The following is a 19,588-nucleotide window of genomic DNA, read 5'->3' on the forward strand; positions in this document are numbered from 1 at the left end:
TACATTTTACCCATAGCTGACTTCTTTGCTAGATTAAATTTCCTTAGTAAGTTCCTTCAATTTCTCCTTACTTCCACAGCCATTTCTAACCCTATTTCTTTCCAATGCTCCTCCTCCTTAATCTCTTTACTTCTGTTATAATATAGTTAGTCCATACCATTCTTTACCACATTTGAAGGTACAAACCTATTTTCACATTTCTCTACAATTGCTTTAAATCCATCCCAGTGTCTGTTTACATTTTATTTACAGTTTTCCACCTCATAGTTACTTTTTTTAAAACTCCCTTATGCCTGTTTTATCAGCCATATGGTACTGCCTAATGGTGCTACCGGTACTTTTAAGACCTTCCCATTACATATTTTTTAATTACGACAAAAACAGTTTCGTGATCACTAATACCATCTATTACTTCGTTTTCTCTATAGAGCTCATGTGGTTTTTACCAGCACCACGTCCAGAATATTCTTCCCTCTAGTTGGTTCCATCACTTTCTGAATCAGCTGGCCTTCCCATATTAACTTATTTGCCATTTGTTGGTCATGCTTCCTGTCGTTTGCATTACCTTCCCAGTTGACATTTGGTAAATTGAGATCACCCATTACAATCACGATCCTTTCCATATCGTTTGCCACATAGCTGATTATCTTATTAAATAATTCCGAATCAGCGTCAGCGCTACCCTTTCCCGGTCTGTACACTCCAAAGACATCAAGTTGCCTATTGTCTTTAGAGATGAGCCTTACACCTAGAATTTCATGTTTGTCATCTTTAACTTTTTTTGAATACTCCCTGTCCTACCATTCCTATCCTATCTGTACGATACATCCTCCAGTTCTGTGAGGAAATTTCTGCATCCATTATATCATTTCTCAGCCATGGTTATACTCCTATTACAATATCTGGTTATTATATATTTAAAATTACTTATTTCTTTTCCTTTACAATACTTGTACAGTTCAACACTAACATTTTTGTCATCCCTACTTGACTTCCAGATCCCTGTATCTTAACACCGCTCCCTAGTCCACCCCGTTTCCCTCATTGTACCTCCCTATAACCCTTCTAAATAAATTTCATAACTTTTACAGTACATGAACCTTTTCTTGATACCAGATTTTACGGGGTTGAGGAGTAAGGACGAAGTTCTCCCGGTTCCGGTTATACTGCCAACTGAATGGAAATGAAATCTGAATTGAATCGATAGTAAGATCGATCGATAGGAATTTTCTAAACCTTTATTAAGCCAACAACTGCCTCACACATACATTATATAACATTGTACAACATTTCCGATGCGAATCATTTTCCTAGCATGAATGTTATATTTTGGCTTTCCTGTGTAAACAACAACACTACGAGTATGTAAAGTGTACACCAGATGTCTCACGGCGATTCATAGTTTGTGTGTTAAAGGTTGCCAAGACGAATCTCGAAGATAACCGAGGTCCACCAATGCAGCACAAGAGAGCTCAGGTATCACGAAGAAGTTCGCGTACTTCACGTACCACTGCGGTTGAATGGCAACAGAGAATAGTAAATCGTGTAAGTTACTAGCCTGAAGGAAGTGATGGTTGCTAGGTGGGATAAGAATATGACCGAATTATGCAAGATTTTTTAAAATATGCATTTTGCTAAGCTAGATATGCAATTAAGAATGACGTAGAATGCGGCAATATCGGTTGGATTGTTAATATTATTGAACACAGCTGATTAAATACAAGGATATTTGTAATTCTGTAAACGTGACGCTGAAAAATTTAATTAGTAATTATAACACTTTTTTATTATATATATAGAAATTGTTGGAAAGGTCCATAATTGCTCAATGTAAGTGTCCTCTATAATAAGATATCACCATCTCGTGACTGCCTCCAGCACGCTGTCTTTTGATGATCTCACTCAGTCATATACTTAGAACATTGGAGTGGTGAAGCAGGCATACCCTGGCAATGGAAATTCTTAACACGATAATAAACACTAGCAATAATGGCGATACTTGTAACACATCTACACAACACTAGGCCGCGGTGAGTAGCTCAGACGGTTGAGGCGTTGTCCTTCTGACCCCAACTTGGCAGGTTCGATCCTGACTCAGTCCAGTGGTATTTGAGGGTGCTCAAATACTTGTCGGTAGATTTACTGGCACGTGAAAGAACTCCTGCGGGACTAAATTCCGGCACCTCTGCGTCTCCGAAAGCCTTAAAAAATGTTACAAGATATTAGAATCATTCCGTATTGGCGGCTTTTACTTTACTAGGACGCCCATACCCGGGGGCAAGGTGGGGCCGCGGCCTCCCTCTAACACTCAGGGAAAGGCAAAAATCTAGTATAGTCACGTGTTTTCCTTTCAAGAAAATGATTTAAAAGTCAGTATTATGTAAAAGCGTCAGTACCGTCCACCACTAACAAATCGCCATTTATCTTCTAAAATATTAAAATTACTACGTACACCCAGGTCTGACCCCCGTCTAGAAACTGCCATATGGGCGCCCATGTTTACAAAGGAAAAAACTAAATGTATCCTCTTAATTCAATACAAAACAAAATTCCATCATTAGATGGAGCAATAAAATCCAAACATGCTTCGACTCGTTTAAGCCATCTTCAGTGAAATAAAGGGGGGTTAAAGTAATCTACATAATATAAGCTAAAAATGTGCTGAAAACATAATGAAGCAACAAATGAAAAACACAAAGAACAGACGGAAATAAAAACAGTAACAATGTACAATATTTGTATCACTAGATGGAGCAATAAATAACTCGCTGAGAGAAATTCAATGAACAAAGGATTAATATAAAACATAGTTGAATCCAAAAAATGTGCTAAACCTAAGAAAAAATAAAAGATAACAGACGGAAACGAAACAATAAGTGCTAATAGTGAGGTTGCGAACCTCTTAGACTATTTTTTTTAAGTTTGATAACAATTCAAAAACAGGATGAAATCACTGTGTTGAAAATTCAGACTGACAGTCTGTTTTTGTAGAAACACCATCCCAGGAATGGCTAGGAGGGGAGCGAAAAAGCTTGAGAAACCAAGTTTTAGAGGAGACAGCGTGCCAGGTTAAATGTATGTGATAAGTGGAGGAAAAACGCCGATGAATTTAAATTTTAGATTTCTCGGGGTTTGATGTTAAAAATGAATTTAGACTTTCAGGAAACATTTAAGCCCACGAAAAATATAGGTCATCGTTTTGGAATTCAAGATATAACTGGATGACAAAATCTTTGCACTTTCGTGCTGTTATGCTCTCTGCATTTCGTATTTCGTTTCTCTGAACCGCACCTCATACTTCTGTCTCTGCGCAGTCGAATATACGAAACTGCCTTCCCGACGGCGTTCTACTCTAGTAGGGGTGAGTGTAGTTACTGGCCGGTTCAGGATTTTAAAACAGAAATGTGTGGTGTTGGGTCAAGCCTATTCTGTATTATTTGTAAAGCTGTCAAGGTTCATTTCTTTTTATTTGCTATTTAGAAATGGTTCATTAGTAACATTGTTTGTAATTTGTTACTGTAATTTGATATGTTACTGTTATTACGCTTCATTACTCATTGCATTTATGTTGCAGAACGCGAAGTATTACACCCATCCTGGGAGGCAAAGAAGAAACTCAAAGAAGTTCAGATTCTTCCTTTCCAGGGCAAGAAAATAAAATTTGATGATGATTAATATTGTGCTGTTTTAAATGTCTGTGTGATAATAAAATAATGATTCTTAGAAGTGTGTGTGTGTGTCTCTCTCTCTCTCTCTCTCTCTCTCTCCAAGGGATTCAGAGCAATGGACAAACACTGATGGTCTTCATAAAAGAACACTTTTAAATACTCGCATGAGCAAAAGTTAAATGTTTCCAGGTCATTATTCCAGTTTTTTAATAACAAATAACTAACAAACAACACTGTGAGAAATTCTGTGTACGAATGTCGATCAAATATAAATATAAACGGGATTTTTGTTCCTAAACATCAACGGTTGGTAGGACTGGCCCCGCGCTTCTGCTATGCTTAGTAGTGATGGGCAGTCTGAGACTAGGCCTCGAGATTTCTCAGGATTTCTCGAGACTAGCGCAGGCACTATTTCTCGCGAGAAATTTCGAGAGATCTCGAGAGCGTTGTCCTCGCATTGTGCGGCGAGCCCCGTGTCGTGGTCGGAGCTGAATGTTGTTTGTGCCGAGAATGCGAATAGCCAACCACGGGCCTTCTCCATTTCGTAAATACGTGTCAACAAGCGACTAGGGCGTTCATTTCCACCGAGGTCTATTTTGACATAGTATAACATAACGCATTCTGACATTGTATCGCAGTGGTCAGTACACGAATGAAGAGGCTAAGTACAGAAGCTAACGGCTACTGTAGGTACACCTACCTGGATACAGTACTAGAGGCGTGCATTATTCGAACTGGAGACGAGACGAGATGCGCCTTGCTGCATATGCATCATCCATTACGCATGAGTGGAATGTGTAATCTAAAATGCTTGAGTTTGCTCCAATTCATTCGATAGGTAGGTGTACATCGTTATCAGACCCCACATTCAATATCATATTATGACCACTGTTTGTGTTTACTGATATTTTGGTGACGAAGAAAATAAATCCTTACAATATTATAGAGTATTCGCGTCATATGTAAAGTTAGCATAATTACCCAACAAAACAAGAGTACCTACGACAAGCAATTCCATGTAAAGGAAATATTACAAGTAGTACTACTAATTTAACATTCTAAATCCAGCATCATACACAAATTCAGTATTTCAAGTGCTTAACACTACCGCTTACAATACTATAGGTTGAGCTATCTACTAGCTTAATATTACAAGTGATAACAAAGTGAAGTTAATCCATCATTTCCCTGCAACTATAATGACAGCAACGATCGAAAGTATGACAAGAAATACTGTACTACTAGTTTAACTTTCTAAATCCAGCTTCATTATACACATATTCACACACAACTTAAGAATTTTCATTACTTAACACTATGGCTTCCAATACTACAGGTTGAACTTACCTACTACTAGCTTAACACTACAAGTGATATTTAAGTTAAAACATTACTACCCAACAACTAAAACGACAAGAGTTCAACAAACAATTCCATGGAGAGAAAATATTAGAAGTACTACTAGTTTAACATTCTAAATCCAGCAGACAATCACAAATTCAGTGTCCGTCGTTGACAGCTTTTACTTTGCACTAGCACTAATCATCATCTTAAACGATTTGATAACGGAAGAGAATCCATCAAAGACTGCTGCAGGTAATTTATTCCAATCCCTTATGGTCCTGTTTACGAAGGAAAACTTGCCCACATCAGTATGCTGGTTATTATTACACTACTGTAAGAGACCATTGCCACTGGGATATTCCCATCTGCTATGTATTTGTTAATAATAATAATACTTCGGTATATGACAGTGCAATGTGTAATTGTGTCTAGTTGTACATGACAACTTGAAGACGATGTCCGAAATGCAACGTAAGTCGTGGATGTCGGTTATTTTGAAGAGAAGCCACATTGCACAGCCCGCTGTGTTGTTTATTCAAAAGAAGTAAATTACGTCGGCAGAAATAATTCTGGGATGATCCGACACTTAAAAACTCATAATATAAATGAAGAGGAATAGTCACAGAACACCTCCGGTCCGGTCTGAATCACAAGAAGCTGCTCTGCCGACAACGATTGTGAGGCATCCAGGTAGGTTTACATCATAATAACAGTTACAGTTACTAACAAATTATACGGGCTATTCAGCTAAGAAGTCCACCTGAAATAACTCGTGAACAGTTTAAGATACCGGTACTGGCATTCTGTCTTCACTTTCTTTAATGGTATTAAGGAGCTCATAGGTTAACATGCAGTGCTTTCCTAGGTTTTTGACAAGATTTATCGTCACACGTTTCCATATGAGAACTGCTGATTATAACTATGAAGCTTACCCTCATAGTTACTGGGACGTCGCGTCGCACAGCTCGCAGCACACGAGAATCGGTCTCGAGGGCGTCGCCCATCACCCCTGCTGAATGAATTGGAGCAAAGTCGGGCATTTTAGACAACACGTTGCATATGTAGCAAAGCACACCTTCCCCGTTTCAAGTTCGAATAATTTACGCCTCTAACATCCAAGTAGGTGTTCATCCTATCTACAATTATTCACGAATTATGCAGGTTTATTCAGCTAAAATGTCCACCGCAAATTAGCCGTGAACAGTTTAAGATACATTCGGTTTTCACTTTCGTTAATGGTGTTAAGGGGTTCATAGTTAAACACGCAGTACTTTTCCAGGCTTTTGACAAAATGTATTGGCTCACGCGTTTTCATGTGAGAACGCTATTTCACGCAATAACTGCCAATAATATACTATCAAGTTTACAGTCGTAGTTACTGATACGTCGCACAGCTTGCACTACAGAAGGATCGGTCTCGAGATCTGTTATGTCAGTCTCGAGCGAGGGCGTTGCCCATCACTAATGCTTAGGCGGGACCGTTAGGAGTGGGGAGAGCGTACTGTTAGATATTTTCCGCCGTTTCGTCAGTAACGCTCACGATGTCGGAGCAACACGTGCACCCCTCCACTGCGCAACGCATAATAATAAAAAGTCTTGCTCGTGGAGTTAAAGCGGCGGAAATTTGCCACAGATTGACTGCACAGTTCGGTGATCAAACATTGTCAAGGACGCATATGTTTGCCTGGCATAAAAATTTCAAGGAAGGACTAGAACTTGTGAAAAATCAGCAACACGATCGTCGTCCTCGGACCAGCATTACAGACGAAAACGTTCGTGCGGTTAAAGACATTATTGACGACGATCAACGGGTGAGAGTATCAGAAATTGCAGAACAAATCGGAATCAGTTATGGGAGCTGTCAAGCAATCATCACAAACGACCTCAAGTTCCGTAAAGTGTGTTCCAGATGGGTCCCTCGCCTTTTGACTGAAAATCTGAAGTCGAGACGTTCGGAGGTCTGTCAGAGGCTTACAGCAAGGTCTGCGGAAGAAGGTGATGTATTTTTGAGTCGGATCGTCACCTGCGACGAAACATGGGTCCACCACTACACTCCCGAATCCAAACAAGCCAGTAAGATGTGGCGGAGGAAAGGGGAGGCAGCACCAGTGAAAGCCAAGACTCGACTGTCAGCTGGCAAGGTTCTTGCATCCGTTTTTTTTTTCTTTTTGATCGGCAAGGCATTTTGCTGATTGATTTTTTGCATGAGCGACGCACAATCAATGCTGCTTACTACTGCGAGCTGTTGAACAAGGCGAGGGTTGCATATCGCCGTAAAAGACGAGACCAACAGGTCATCCTCCACGACAATGCGCGGCCCCATACTGCATTTCTGTCTCTAAGCTACAGGAAATGCACTGGACTACACTTGATCATCCTCCTTACAACCCGGACTTATCACCCTGCGATTTCCATTTGTTCGGACCGCTTAAAGAAGCTCTAGGAGGGCAACGATTTGAAGATGACGGAGAGTGTGGAAGACTTCGTGCGCAGCTGGCTGGTGACACGACCCTGTTCTTTTTACGATGAGGGCATCGAAAAGCTGCCCATACGCTGGGACAAAAGCATCTTCAAAGCAGGAAACTATGTGTAAAACTAAATTGTAATTGCCTCATGTTTTTCGATAAATCAATTTAAATAAAATATAAAACTCCGTTTATATTTGTTCACCCCTCGTATTACAATATCCACAAACTGGTAAAGTGAAGTTCTTTCTCGGCTTATTAGTATTTAGATGATGTACCCCTGCTTCGCTACGGGATTCTCAGAAAGACTGACTTTGTGGTTTTCCTAACTGAAGTCATCACAGGTCATTACAAAAACGACAGTAGGTATGTAGCGATTAAAAGCAATGTTATCATAAAATACTCGATCAAAAGAAAAACTGCACATTTTCTCACTTATAACGAACGGTGCCGATCTAAGAGTCCAAAGTTCAAGAGCTGGAATGACCAGGCCGCAGACAGCCGTTATTCCTCTGCCATTATTCCGTTAAATATGCACTGCTCATTCCAATCAGTGCCTCAGAGCATGGATTGAATAGATCGAATGCTATGATGAACCAGTGTATTACGAACCAGTAGTATCAAAAAATTTATGAACCAGAGGAATAACATGCTAAAGAAGAAAGTTATCTAACTCCCCAGCTACTTCCCGCCAATATTCAGGCAGGCTGTTACGCTCGGTACGACCGGGCGAGATGGCCGTGTGATTAGGGTCACGCAGCTGTGAGCTTGCGTCCGGGAGATACTGGATTCGAACCCCACTGTCAGCATTCCTGAAGATGGTATTCCGTGGTTTCCCATTTTCACACCAGGCAAATGATGGGGGTGTGCCTTAAGGCCAAGGTCGCTTCCTTCACACGGTGCGGCGTAAAGCAAATAAAAAATACTCTGTACGCAGCAGTAATCCTATATATCGGAGATGAGTGGCAACAGAAGGCACGAAGCACATGACAGCAAACAGTGGTCAATGTAATGTTATTGTTGAACAATTTTATGAGCTTTCTATAGTGTAGCCCTTCACATTTAGTTGCCTTTCGACTCTGTGATATTAGAGCGTCTTATATAATTATTTATAGCATAGACTGTAGTTCCTTATTCTCCGATTTTACATACCGATTTTCATTAAATTCTGTTTACCTATATTCTCGTGACTCGACGCTGATACGGACTTAGTAACAAAAATCCAAATTCATGAATTATCTGTGATGATAGCCGGCACGGTAACAATGTGTAAGACATAAATGATAGGAAATTTAATCTATATATATAAAATAACTTGTCCTGACTGACTGACTGACTGACTGACTGACTGACTGACTGACTGACTGACTGACTGACTGACTGATTCATCATCGCCGAGCCAAAACTACTGGACATAAAGAAATGAAATTTTGGGGATATATACATATTAAGATGTAGGTGCTCGCTAAGAGAGGATTTTTGGATATTCCGTCGCTAAGGGGGTGAAAAGGGGGTTGAAATTTTAAAAAGAGTGTATCTATATCTCAAAACTTTAAAAGTTTACAGATGTAAAAATTGGTATTTAGAACCTTATTTTAAGGATACACGTATTTTTTTGTTTTCTGAAAACACCAATAGGAGGTGTGAAAAAGGGTGAAAATGGGGAAAAATGGGTTGAATGCCTTCAATCAGGATACCGGTACTTATATCTCAGAAACTGAAGATATTACAGACATGAAAATTGGTACTTTTGATCTCTTTTAAAAATAAAGAAACACGCATTTTTTTGTTTTTGGAAAATCCAATGAATGGGAGGGTGAAAAGGGGGTGAATTTTTAAAATGAGTGAATCTATATCTCCAAACTTTTAAAGTTTGCAGATGTAAAAACTGGTATTTAGTATCTTCATTAAAAATAAAGAAACACGTATTTTTTTTGTTTTCGGAAAATCGCAATAGGAGGAGTGAAAAGGGGTGGAAAAAGGGTTGAATGCCTTTAATGAGGCTACTTATATCTCAGAAACTGAAGATAGTACGGACCTGAAAATCGGTGTTTGGGATCTCCTTTAAAAATAAAGAAACACGTATTTTTTTGTTTGTGGAAAATCCAATTAAGGGAAGGGGGTAATATTTTAAAATGAGTGTATCTATATCTCAAGACTTTTAAAGGTTATAGATGTGAACATTGGTATTTAGAATCTCCTTTAAAAATAAAGAAACACGTATTTTTTGTTTTCGGAAAATCCCAATAGGAAGGGTGTAAAAGGGTGAATAATGGGTTGAATGCCTTTAACGAGGCTACTTATATTTCAGAACCTGAAGATATTACAGACCTGAAAATTGGTATTTGGGATCTACTTTAAAAGTAAAGAAACGCGTATTTTTTCGTTCTTGGAAAATCCAAATATTGGGGGACGAAAAGGGGGGGGTGAATTTTTTAAAATGAGTGTGTCTACATCCTAAAACTTTAAAATTTACAGATGTAAAAATTGGTAGTTAGAATATCCTCTAAAAATAAAGGAACACGTATTTTTTTGTTTCCTGTAAATCCTAATAGGAGGGGTGTAAAAGGGTGAAAAATGGGTTGCATGCCTTTAATGAGGATACATATATGTCCGAAACGAAAGGTATTACAGGACTGAAAATTTGTATATGGGATCTCCTTTAAAAATAAAGAAACACGTATTTTTTAGTTTTTGGAAAATCCAATTAATGGCGGTTAAACAGGAGTGACAAATTGGGGTGAATTTTTTGAAAGACTATATCTACAGAATATCTCGGAAACGTAAAATGTTACAGGCGTAAAAAGTGGGTGTTTGGAACCTCCTGTAAATGTAAAGAAACATAGGTGATTTGTTTTTGGAAACTCCACTTAAGGGGAACTCAAAAGGGGTGAAATTTTAAAATGAGAATTTTTACAGTATATCTAAAAAAACTTAACATGTTACATGTTTTATCTCTATTAAACATAAAGAAACGTGTATTTTGAGTTTTCGGAAATATCACTTGGGCGGAGAGAGGGGGGGGGGGGTAAAAGTGACTGAAAATGGTGTTGAAGTCTTTTAATTAGGCTACTGATATATCAAAAATGAAGATGTTACAGACGTGAAATTTGATATTTTCAATGTGCTTTAAAAGTAAAGAAACACGTATTCTCTTAAAATCCTATGAAGCCGGGGGGGGGGGGGGTGAGAGAATTGAAAAATTAATTGGCTTAATTGTATGAGAATACATACATCTAATAAAAACTAAAGTTGTTACAGACGTGAAAATTCGCATTTGGATCTTCTTTAAAAACAAAGAAAAACGGGGTTTTGGGCGGGAAACCATCTTGGAGGGCGGGACTGTAAAGGAGTTGAATTCCTTTCATGAGGACACATGAATCAAAAACTGAAGAAGTTAGAGTCGTGATCATTGGTATTTAGAAGATCCTTTACTATCAAAGAAACAAGTATTTTTTGCGGGAAAGTTCACTTAGGGGGGGAGGGGAGTAGTGTGAAATGAAGTGAAAAAAAGTAAATTACTTATATGGGGATACTTATATCTCAAAACTGAAGGTAATAGACGTGAACATTGGTGTTTGGAATCTCCCTTAAACATAAGGAAACAAGCCTTCTTTTAATTATTTTTTTTTTTGGGGGGGGGGGTTGGCGGTAAATAAACTTAACGGCAGTGGGGTGTAGAAGGAGGTGAGACCAATTGATTTTACTGTTATTAATGTACTTATAAGGATCCTCCGTTGCTCAGGCGGCAGCGCGCCGGCCTCTCACAGCTGGGTTCCGTGGTTCAAATCCCGGTCACTCCATGTGACATTCGTGCTGGACAAAACGAAGGCGGGACAGGTTTTTCTCCGGATACTCCGGTTTTCCCTGTCATCAGCCATTCCAGCAACACATAATAATAATAATAATAATAATAATAATAATAATAATAATAATATTCCGGACCGTCGTCAAATGTGCGGACCGCGCTGGTAACGGCTCCTGGACGGGTAATGACTAAGAATGCAGTCCGGCCGCGGGACAGTGCCGCCAAAGCACCCAATATGACACCACGCCGGATCTCCTGAAGGATTTTATCCATATTAAAAATGATTAAAGGAAAAGATGGCAAAGATTTACGGACCCAACTGACCAGGAGGAATACCTGAGCCTAGCCCGGGAAGTACGAAATCGATTGCTGGAAAGGAAGATTGAAAAATGGGAGGAAACGTGCTGTAAAATAATAGAAAACGAGTCAGATCGGGAAATTTGGTGGATTCTCGCAGTAAACGAGTCAGATCGCGAATTTTGGCGGATTATATATCTAAACCAATAAGCATTCAATTATAAATTTCAGTATAATACCGTAGCGAAGCACGGGTATCTTGCTAGTACTGTATAAATTGAGTTATGTAGTATTTACCGATAAGACCACTAATAAAATATATTTGAGAATTAAACTGTAGACCTTCCGCTAAACTACAATTTCCCTTAGCGTGAATAACATTATTTAAGGCCTATATTATAATGGCTTATTTCCTGACTTTGCATACCGATTGTCTTAAGATACGACCGCTAATAACATGAATGTTTAAAAATTAAATTTTAGGACTTCCCCTAAACTACCATTCCATTCAGCATGAATAAAATTAGTAAATTGTGGCCTGGATTGTAGCGACTTATTCCCCGACTTTGAATACCGATTTTCATTCAATTCTCTTCAGCCGTTTTCTCGTGGTGCGTGTACGTACAGACAGACAAAAATAACGGGGAAAAATGCATTTCCTTGTTACTGTGGACACGACTGGTACAGAAATACCACCATTTTTAAATTCTGATCAATATGCAGAGAAACCTCCTCTGCGAACCATGTGACCTTGACGCGGTGGGGAGGCTTGCGTGTCCCAATGATGCAGATAGCCGAGCCGCAGGTGCAACCATATCGGATGGGTATCTGTTGAGAGACCAGACTAACGAATGGTTCATCGAAAGGGAGATAGCAACCTCTTGGTAGTTGCAAGGGCGGCAGTCTAGATGATTGACTGATACGGCCTTGTAATAATACTCAACATGGCTTAGCTGTGTTGATACTGCTACACGGCTGAAAGCAACGGGAAACTACAGCCGTAACTACCTCCCGAGGACATGCAGCTCTCTCTGTATGAAGGATGTACTGATGATGGCTTCCTCCCGGGTAAAATATTCCGGAGGTAAACTAGTCCCCCATTCGGATCTCCGGGTGGGGACTACACGAGAGGGGGCGATCACCAGGAAGATGGATACTGACATTCTGCGAGTCGGAGCGTGGAATGTTAGAAGTTTGAATCGTTGTGGTAGGTTAGAGAATCTGAAAAGGGAGATGGATAGGCTAAAGTTAGATGTAGTTGGCATAAGTGAAGTACGTTGGCAGGAAGAACAAGATTTTTGGTCAGGCGACTACCGAATTATCAACACAAAATCAAACAGAGGAAATGCAGGAGTTGGTTTAATAATGAATAAGAAAATAGGGCAGCGGGTGAGCTACTACGACCAGCATAGTGAAAGAATTATTGTCGTCAAGATAGACACCAAACCAATGCCCACCAAAATAGTGCAGGTCTATATGCCTACTAGTTCAGCGGATGATGAAAAAATTGAAAGAATATATGAGGAGATAGAAGATTTAATACAATATGTCAAAGGTGACGAGAATCTAATTGTGATGGGAGACTGGAATGCAGTGGTAGGCCAAGGAAGAGAAGGTAGTACAGTAGGAGAATTTGGATTGGGACAAAGGAACGAAAGAGGAAGTCGGCTGGTTGAATTCTGCACTGATCATAATTTAGTCCTCCCCAATACTTGGTTCAAACACCACAAACGACGGCTGTATACGTGGACGAGACCTAGAGACACTGGAAGGTATCAAATAGACTTCATTATGATTAGGCAGAGATTCAGAAACCAGGTGTTGGATTGCAAAACTTTCCCAGGAGCAGACGTGGACTCTGACCACAACTTGTTGGTCATGAAATGCCATCTGAAGTTGAAGAAATTGAAGAAAGGAAAGAATGCAAAAAGATGGGATCTAGACAAGTTGAAAGAAAAGAGTGTGAGGGATTGTTTCAAGGAACATGTTGCACAAGGACTAAATGAAAAGGCTGAAGGAAACACTATAGAGGAAGAGTGGAGAGTCATGAAAAATGAAGTCAGTAGGGCTGCTGAAGAAATGTTAGGAAGGAAGAAAAGATCAACTAGGAATCAGTGGATAACTCAGGAGATACTAGACCTGATTGATGAACGACGAAAATACAAGAATGCTAGAAATGAAGAGGGCAGAAAAGAATACAGGCGATTAAAGGATGAAGTGGATAGAAAGTGCAAGGTAGCTAAGGAAGAATGGCTGAAGGAGAAGTGCAAGGATGTTGAAGGCTGTATGGTCCGGGGAAAGGTAGATGCTGCATACAGGAAAATCAAGGAAACCTTTGGAGAAAGGAAATCTAGGTGCATGAATATTAAGAGCTCAGACGGAAAGCCACTTCTAGGGAAAGAAGACAAAGCAGAAAGATGGCAGGAGCATATCCAACAGTTGTATCAAGGTAACGATGTAGATAATTTGGTTCTGGAACATGAAGAGGCTGTTGATGCTGATGAAATGGGAGACCCAATTTTGAGGTCAGAGTTTGACAGAGCTGTGAGTGACCTAAATAGGAACAAGGCACCCGGAATTGATGATATTCCCTCTGAATTACTGACTGCCTTAGGAGAAACCAGCATGGTAAGGTTATTTCATTAAGTGTGCAAGATGTATGAGACAGGAGAAGTCCCATCCGATTTTCGGCAGAATGTTGTTATACCTATTCCCAAGAAAGCCGGTCCTGACAGGTGTGAAAACTACCGCACCATTAGTTTAGTATCTCATGCCTACAAAATTTTAACACGAATTATTTACAGAAGAATGGAAAAAAAAAGTTGAAGCTGAGTTGGGGGAAGATCAATTTGGCTTCAGAAGAAATGTAGGAACACGTGAAGCAATCCTGACTTTACGTCTGATCTTAGAGGATCGAATCAAGAAGGACAAGCCCACGTACATGGCATTCGTAGATCTAGAAAAGGCATTCGATAATGTTGATTGGACCAGGCTATTTATGATTCTGAAGATGATAGGGATCAGTACCGAGAACGAAGAATTATCTACAACCTATATAAAAATCAGTCTGCAGTGATAAGAATCGAGGGCTTTGAAAAAGAAGCAGCAATCCAGAAAGGAGTGAGGCAAGGCTGCAGTTTGTCCCCTCTCCTTTTCAATGTTTACATAGAACAGGCAGTAAAGGAAATCAAAGAGAAATTTGGAAAGGGAATCACAGTCCATGGAGAGGAAATCAAAACATTGAGATTTGCCGATGACATTGTTATTTTATCTGAGACTGCAGAAGATATCGAGAAGTTGCTGAATGGTATGGATGAAGTCTTAGGTAAGGAGTACAAGATGAAAATAAATAAGTCCAAAACAAAAGTAATGGAGTGCAGTCGAACGAAGGCAGGTGATGTAAGAAATATTAGATTAGGCAACGAAGTCTTAAAGGAAGTAGATGAATATTGTTACTTGGGTAGTAAGATAACTAACGATGGCAGAAGTAAGGAGGACATAAAATGCAGACTAGCAGAAGCAAGGAAGAGCTTTCTTAAGAAAATAAATTTGCTCACTTCAAACATTGATATCGGAATTAGAAAGATGTTTTTGAAGACTTTTGTGTGGAGCGTGGCATTGTATGGAAGTGAAACATGGACGATAACTAGTTCAGAAAGAAATAGAATAGAAGCTTTTGAAATGTGGTGTTACAGAAGAAGGCTGAAGGTTAGATGGATAGATCGAATCACGAATGAAGAGATACTGAATCCAATTGGTGAGAGGAGATCGATTTGGCTAAATTTGACGAGAAGAAGGGATAGAATGATAGGACACATCTTAAGACACCCAGGACTTGTTCAGTTGGTTTTTGAAGGAAGTGTAGGTGGCAAGAACGGTAGGGGTAGACCAAGGTATGAATATGACAAACAGATTAGAGCAGATGTAGGATGCAATAGTTACGTAGAAATGAAAAGGTTAGCACAGGATAGGGTGGCATTGAGAGCTGCATCAAACCAGTCTATGGACTGATGACTCAAACAACAACATGCAGAGAAAACTCTTATTTTATATACTCAGATTTTGCAGCGCGCAGTTTTTTTTAATGTGGATGAATGTGGTTATTTTTTTTTCAACTAGTGCTCAGCAAGTCACATGTGTTCAAAGAGGAGAGATGTCACGGTGCCATACTAAGCATGGAAAGGGTCACTGTATTTGTTGCTGCAAATGCCGAATGATGAATCTGTGATATTGTCACTCATTTCATAGGGAGGTCTGTTAGACCCTGATATATTAAATCCGCTAATCCTGCCTTGTGAATTCAGGAACTAAGCACGTGCCTGGATGAATGACGACTTGTTTTTCACGCGAGTAAAAGACTTGGAGCAAAAAAATGATAAACAACCAACTGCACAATTCTGGTTTTCGTTGATAACTGTCTAGCTCACCCGAAAAAATGTGTCTCAAAATGTAGAACTTGCATTCCTGCTCTCAGACATCTAGCAAGCTTACACCAATAGATCAAGGTGTTATTAAAGTGCTGAAGCATTTTTGTCAAAAATGGTGTTGTGAAATATCTACAATGATAATGGCGACGAAAATTCGCCTCTCCATGGTGGACGATATGAATTTCATCTCTGCTGCTCGGGAAGGGATTGACGCTCAGGCCATTATCAGCTGCTTCAGGAGAGCAGGATGTGTTTAAGGTAAGATTCTCAATGTTATTTGATTAGGTTGTTGAGCTTTCATCCAAAACTTTGTTTTCTTCAATAGGGTATTCTTTTTTAATGTATTCGGAACCTGGAAAAACTCCGTGTGAAACGAATGCAATTTTCATAATGGATGACAACGATTGGATCGCATAAGGGAGAAGTAGGGAGATGTTAACTTACGTGATTTTGTGTCAGTTGACAATGATATACTGACGCCAGGAACCCATGATATCGATGAAATGATAGCAGATCATGTTGTTGCTACTGTTCAAGATGAAGACGACAAGGAAATTGAATCCAGGGAGGAAAATGTCCCTGCACGAAACGAAGTCCTCAGAGCAGCAAATCTTTGAAAATACGATTGTATTGCTCCTAACAGTATATCAAATGATGTTAATGGATAGTTGAACTGCATAGATAATAATATATAATTCAGAAGAGCAGTAATTAGACATGGCAAACAACAATCCTAAGACATTTTACATAAGAAATATTCATTTTCAGTATTTAGTATTAAATTATATATGAATGGGTGTCAGAATTGCTTTCCCCATAGCATAAAACATTTCCCATTTACAGCGCTGTGCAGCTTATTACGTGTTTAAGACACAGTCCCTTGCGGAGCATATTAATGGGGTTTTGCTGTATTTTAAGAGGGAAATTGCTTTTGATTGGTAGGTTTGGTAGAATTTTGTACTCGGTAGCTGCAGTCGCTTAAGAGCGGCCAGTGTTCGGGAGATAGTGTGACGTAAATTCTAGAAAGAAATCTTTCGATTTGCATGAGAATGATTACTGTACCTTACCCTGTCCTCTAAATTTTGGCCTGGCTCAGCGAAGAAGCTGTGTAGAGCGTTCGGTTGAAAGGTAGGTCTCAATATCTAGCTAAAATCTGCTTAAATCAATCGGACAGTATCTAGAATACATATTTTAGTAAATGAGAAGTGAAAATAAGGGTGGAAACAAATTTATTATCAAAAATGCATGAAAAAATTATAATTTGGTAAGATAAAAATTTACAACAATCTCAAATTTACAAAATTTATACAAGGAAATTCGACGTCACAAGTGTGAGTCGAAGCATGGATCTCGATCCCAAATCAAAAACATCGTGAGTGAAAATTACGGTGGTATCATTGTATTTTTGCGCAGTGTACAGATTAGTTATATCTACGGGTGGCATGAAACCTGAAATTAACTATACACTGCAACTGACCTACAAATACAGACTCGCGCTTCTCACACCAGTTTAATAAATCCGATCCAATCGGTAAATATATACAAAAAACCTGTCTTGGGGATGACACATTTCCCCCAAAAGAGCACTGAATTTAATATCACGAAATCCGCCCGGATAACTGGAGAGGACAAAACCTCGTAACCACAAATCCAGCTCGTGCCGAAATACCATTATACAATGCCGCACACAAATGACAAATGACAAAATGAAATACACAAGCAAAACAAATATGCACTGAAACCCGTCTGAAAACACGTAAATACACTTGATGTCTGATATTCTGGTCGCGAACTCGGGATATCACCAGCTGTATCCTGCGCACGTGGCAGGTGTCGGTGCACCAGCTAAGCGGTGCCAGTGATTGATCAACGAAATGGCGCTTTAACTGAGGACAGGCCTCCCCTTGCCTCGGTCAGAACATAACTGTACCGTGTGTACACTCATTCATTTACCACGTCTTGGGTCGCTGACATTGAAACTACCTGCGTTCCTCATAAATATTTATCCTTGTAGCTTACATAACGAGCTGCAACTGCCACATCGGCAGAAAAGCGACACAAGTAAGCCTCTTCGCATTCCAACATTTGCGTCACAATAAACACCACGTCAGGGCTCGCAGTAACCCATATTCGCATATATACGCAGTAGCGCTTCTGGCGTCTCGCATTTCGAATATACAGGTTCCACTCTTGGCTCGCTCTCGGTCCATTGTCCAAGTCTTCTCTCGACTAATCTCATTAACATATCGGCTCACTCTCGTCCTGTTAACTAAGCCTTCACACGGCTAATTCCACTGTTATCTCGTGGCGGTAGTACACACAAATATCTGGGCTCATTTCGGCCTCATATCTACCCCCCTCTGGGTTTGCATCTACCCTACGGATCGGCCTTTCGCATATAAATCTAAAAGATCCTCGCTCGTCACAACGGTGGAAATATTTCACTGGTCTTGCTCCAAGCTGTAAAACATGCTTTGTGAAACTCATGCACATCGTGACATTAACTACGTGATATTCGATACCGGGTTCCCCGTTCGAAACGCTTGCATCCGAATCTAACTGTAGAAAATGACATCAATAATCCTAAAACGAAACTACATAAGAACACATAACCATTACTCTAATATCACCCTCATACCTTCTTAAACAAAGCTAAAAAACGCTGACGCGTGTCGTCAGTCCCAAGTTAAATTAATTAAAGTGTACTTAATTAAAGTGTGCTTAAGGCATTGGACTTATGTAGTTAAATATTTACATGAAGGAAAACGGGCTTGAATCGAGCTTATAATTGTAAATCATGCTTAAAGATTGCAATATAACTCATCTGATAACCTTCGCCATTTGCCTCGGGCCACTGTCCGGGGCTCGTGGTACAATAAAGCCATCATGGAGTTGCGGACGTCAAGTCTGGAAGCCTGGCACTCGACCCCTGAGAACGCCATCACTGCTGTCGTCTCCTTCTTCCTTGTCTTCTCTTCACGTCCTAGAAACTGGCTGCGGCAAGTAAATATTCCCCTTTCCTGCCTTGTACGAATATGCGCAGAGTGCTGTGACCGAGGCGAGATCGTTTAGCTAATCTCCTACTTACGCCTCAGTCCCGTTACAAGTAGAGCCTGTTACAGTAAGAAGCCGTTCACAACGAGTTCATTAGGCAGATAACTACCGCGACCCGAAATAAAAATGACGAGCTTGACCTAATTCAACTATCCTCCACTCGCATTATATGCTTGGACGTGCTTGTTACATTCTATTAAAAACTCTATTCTCACTTTGTATAAGGCACTCTAATTTAGGTGAGTTGTCTCGAGGTTTCACTCGAGCGGTACGCACTTCGCACTGGTCTGTCAATTACAAGGGCTGAGCCATTCGCCCGGTTCTCCTTTATAGAAAAAAGTCTGTTTCCGTTATGGGTGGTACTTCCCCGTTCTTTCTATAGCCTGTCTTTGTGTACTAGCCGTTTGCCGTCAACGTTCGTTTGAATTTTAGTGAAGAATTTTAGTGTGGAAATAGCTTGATCTACTAACTTGCTGTCAGGCCTGAAGTGCTTATATTTGGCTGCGTGTAGTTGGCACTATTCGC

At 39.9% G+C, this 19,588-nt stretch overlaps 1 protein-coding gene across 3 annotated transcripts in view; it reads left to right on the top strand.

Annotated features, from left to right (window-relative positions):
- The window catches only part of Rlb1, a 144,114-nt gene extending 140,394 nt beyond the window's left edge, over positions 1-3,720 (top strand). For all 3 annotated transcript variants that reach the window (XM_067153273.2, XM_067153271.2, XM_067153270.2), the window contains exon 5: positions 3,575-3,720. In XM_067153273.2, the coding sequence (XP_067009374.2) occupies positions 3,575-3,675 (101 nt within the window). In that variant the 3' untranslated portion in view covers positions 3,676-3,720. The remainder of the gene's footprint in view (positions 1-3,574) is intronic.
- The last annotated feature ends 15,868 nt before the right edge of the window (positions 3,721-19,588 follow it).

This window comes from Anabrus simplex, chromosome 1 (genome assembly GCF_040414725.1).
Source record: "Anabrus simplex isolate iqAnaSimp1 chromosome 1, ASM4041472v1, whole genome shotgun sequence".
NCBI lineage: Eukaryota > Metazoa > Arthropoda > Insecta > Orthoptera > Tettigoniidae > Anabrus > Anabrus simplex.